This window comes from Pseudopodoces humilis, chromosome 3, assembly GCF_049639895.1.
Source record: "Pseudopodoces humilis isolate 2021_Gansu_Grassland_sample_001 chromosome 3, ASM4963989v1, whole genome shotgun sequence".
Taxonomy (NCBI): domain Eukaryota; kingdom Metazoa; phylum Chordata; class Aves; order Passeriformes; family Paridae; genus Pseudopodoces; species Pseudopodoces humilis.
Window position 1 is genome coordinate 98,600,251 of NC_142202.1, and position 3,195 is coordinate 98,603,445.

Consider the following 3,195-nt stretch of genomic DNA (forward strand, 5'->3'; position numbering starts at 1 on the left):
CTTTACTCTTGATTTATTTCATTCCTACTTATAGCCGCAGCCTACAGCGCTGGCTGCAAATCCGCCCATTGACTTTCGCTGCCGCGTACTAAGTGGGGACATGCAAACACCGCCGGGATGCTTCAACTCCCGGTGACCTGGGGAAGGTTCAGCCCTCTCCACCCCTCGCCGCCAGCCCCGCACACCGGTGCGAGCCCGCGCAGAGATCGGGGTGCAGCAGAGGACGGACGGGCAGGGAGAGGAAGGAGGGAGGGAGAGAGAGAGAGAGGGAGGGAGGGAGAGGAGGCACGGAGGGACCGCTGAGGGCCGCGGGGAGCGCTAAGGGACAGGCGGGAGCACGGCGCTACCGCCCCGGGCCCTGCGCGGCCCCTGCGCACTATTTACTCCCTCAGCTGTGCGCGCGGCCACGCCCCCCGCCGCCATTGGCCGCCCGGGCGGAAGGCCCCACCACTGAGGGCGCTCCGCGGTGATGGACGTGCTGGCGGCCGCCAATGGCAGCGAGCGCGGGCCGGGCCCGGCGGCGGCCGCCGTATAAGAGCGGCAGCGCAGCGCCGGCCCTCAGTGCGAGCTCCGGCAGCGCCAGAGCGGTAGCCGTGTGCTCTGCAGGCTCCAGCCCACCCGCCCGCCGGAATCGCGCTCTCCGTCCGCCTGCCAGCATGAAAGCCTTCAGCCCGGTGCGGTCCGTCAGAAAAACCGGCCTCTCGGAGCACAACCTGGGCATCTCCCGGAGCAAGACCCCCGTGGATGACCCCATGAGCCTGCTGTACAACATGAACGATTGCTACTCCAAGCTGAAGGAGCTGGTGCCCAGCATCCCGCAGAACAAGAAAGTGAGCAAGATGGAAATCTTGCAGCACGTCATCGACTACATCCTGGACCTGCAGATCGCCTTGGACTCGCACCCCAGCATCGTCAGCCTGCACCACCAGAGACCCGGGCAGAACCCTTCCTCCAGAACTCCTCTGACCACCCTCAACACAGATATCAGCATCCTTTCGCTACAGGTAAGTGCCTCCCCCGCGCCCGGCTCGCCGCTGAGCCCGGATCGGGGAGCTCGGGCGGCCTTAGCGGTGTCCCCGGTGCGGGTGGCGGGTGACAGCGGCCGCCGTGCGCTCCCTCGCCCCCGGCGGGGCTGGACGCGGACGCGCCACGGTAGAAGCGCTGCGGGAGCCGGGACAATCTGCTACCGCCTCCCGGTGAGTGCTCGGCCACCTCGCCCTTACCCTGCTCTTGTTCTCTCGCAGGCGTCCGAGTTCCCCTCAGAGCTCATGTCAAGTGACAGCAAAGCACTTTGTGGCTGAATCAAACGGTGAGTGCAGCGCACCTTTTTTCCTAAACTTCGGGTAAAAACTGCCTCCCCGGGGAATGGGAGGCGTGATGGCAAGTGCTAAAAATAGGTCCTAAAAGTTGATTAGGAGATGCCTTTGTAATCAGTAAGAAGTGAGACTAATAACCGAGTCTTCAGGTCCTAAGTGTGTGTGTCGCTAAGGTTCACCCAGCAGCACAGGCTCCTCTGATCCTTCTCGCTGCTTAATGCAAATTCTTATCTGTTCTTGAAGCCTTAACTTCCTAGGCCAAAGTGACTGATTAAGTTGAGAATCTTGGCACAGTTCCTTGAATTCTGTGATGTGGGATTGTCTGCGCTATCAGTTAAATAAGTGACTGCTTTTAATCAAATAATTGCTCTAAGAGGCAGACTGGCGCCTCAGAACATTGCGTTTACAGAGATCTAAATAAAGATTGGACTGAGAATCCTCTTCTTAGCCTTTCCCTGGAGTGTATGTTATTTTTATGTTCAATTTGTGCTCTTGAGAGCGAGTGTGTGAGCTTGTATGTGTTGCATCTGGACGCCAGGGTTTGCCCAATCTCTGAGTGTTTGGTTAAATGTTCAAACTGTGGCTTCCTCTCTGGCGCCAGTCTGTCCGGATCTCTGCCCTGTTAACATTCTCCTAAATATGCCTCTTTTCAATCTCTTGCAGGTGTTCCACTGATGAGTTTTTTTTTTTTCTTTTGCACAAGAAAATGTCTACAGGATTTTTTTTTTTTGAAGTGCTGAATTTATTTTTCAGCTGTATCTGGAGGGGGAAATCCACATTCAAGTAAAAGGACCTTTTAAAATGAATAAAGAAGAAAAAAAAATCAAGATTGATCTTTATCCCCACCCGATTTTTCAACTTGGACTGAACCTAGTTATTTATGAAGAGACTCTTAAATACCCTTTCCCTAGTTGGAAGGCTTCCTTTATATACTATTCCCAGCGTGGGGAGCGAAACAAAAATCTCACAAGGAGTTGCCCATTTTAAAGCAGACTTTGCCTTTTTTTCCAAAGGTGGAGCGTGAGTACCAGAAGGATCCAGTGTTCAGTTTTTTAGGAAAGTGTGTGGTCAGAAATTACCTTTTTGACACAAACCTAGGACTGAATACTGTGTATATATTTATATATAAATATATATATATGAGTGAAACCTTGTGAACTCTTTAATTAGAGTTTTCTTGTATAGTGGCAGAAATATACATTTCTGCAAAAAGTGTAATGATGTACTTAATCATGCTAAACTTTTTATAAAAGTTTAGTTGTAAACTTAACCCTTTTTATACAAAATAAATCAAGTGTGTTTATTGAACTGATTGCTTACTTTATTCTTTGGGGACCAACTGTTTGCTGGCTTTGATTTGTGTTTTTGTTGTTGTTTTTTTAATACTTATACATTGTTATGAATTTATCAAGTAAAAATTCAAATATGTAGAGACTATAAAGAATAAAATTACCTGATGTGTGTAATTCTTGTAACTTGGAAAATCTTATTTAAGTGTATATTGCAATCTTCTAAGTCATCTGCCTGTAAACAGTGTGAAAGGAACTAGAAAAGGAATTTATTACACAAGGGATGCTATTGACAAAAGTGCTTGGAAATGTACAAAAGCAGTTAATCCTGAGGCATTCCCATGGAGTATCGCCTTTTTTCTTTCCTCCCACCCCTCTGAATGATTCAGTTCGGGGTAGTAATGGCCCAGATCTGTTAATTTGTGCTTAGAATAATCACTTGGAATTAAGGGTTGTGGGTGGTTATTAGTGCCCCAACTATTAAATTTCTCTAAAAAGGCTTTGAATGTGAGAGTTGCTGATGCGTTAACATGGGCTCTAGAATGATGAAGTGACTGTTGCCTTTCCTCACTGGAATTTTCATGCTTCCA

At 49.5% G+C, this 3,195-nt stretch overlaps 1 protein-coding gene across 1 annotated transcript; it reads left to right on the forward strand.

Moving 5' to 3' along the window:
• The first annotated feature begins 576 nt into the window (after positions 1–576).
• On the forward strand, positions 577–2,624 carry ID2 (inhibitor of DNA binding 2). Its single transcript, XM_005521880.2, has 3 exons — positions 577–1,004; positions 1,245–1,309; positions 1,980–2,624. Exons 1-2 carry the CDS (start codon positions 657–659, stop codon positions 1,299–1,301), a joined length of 405 nt encoding a protein of 134 aa, XP_005521937.1. The 5' UTR covers positions 577–656; the 3' UTR covers positions 1,302–1,309; positions 1,980–2,624.
• The last annotated feature ends 571 nt before the right edge of the window (positions 2,625–3,195 follow it).

Coding starts and splice junctions, on each gene's coding strand:
- ID2 (XM_005521880.2), top strand. CDS start 657: ATGAAAGCCTTCAGCCCGGTGCGGTCCGTCAGAAAAACCGGCCTCTCG. Junction 1,005..1,244: donor TCAGCATCCTTTCGCTACAG/GTAAGTGCCTCC, acceptor GTTCTCTCGCAG/GCGTCCGAGTTCCCCTCAGA.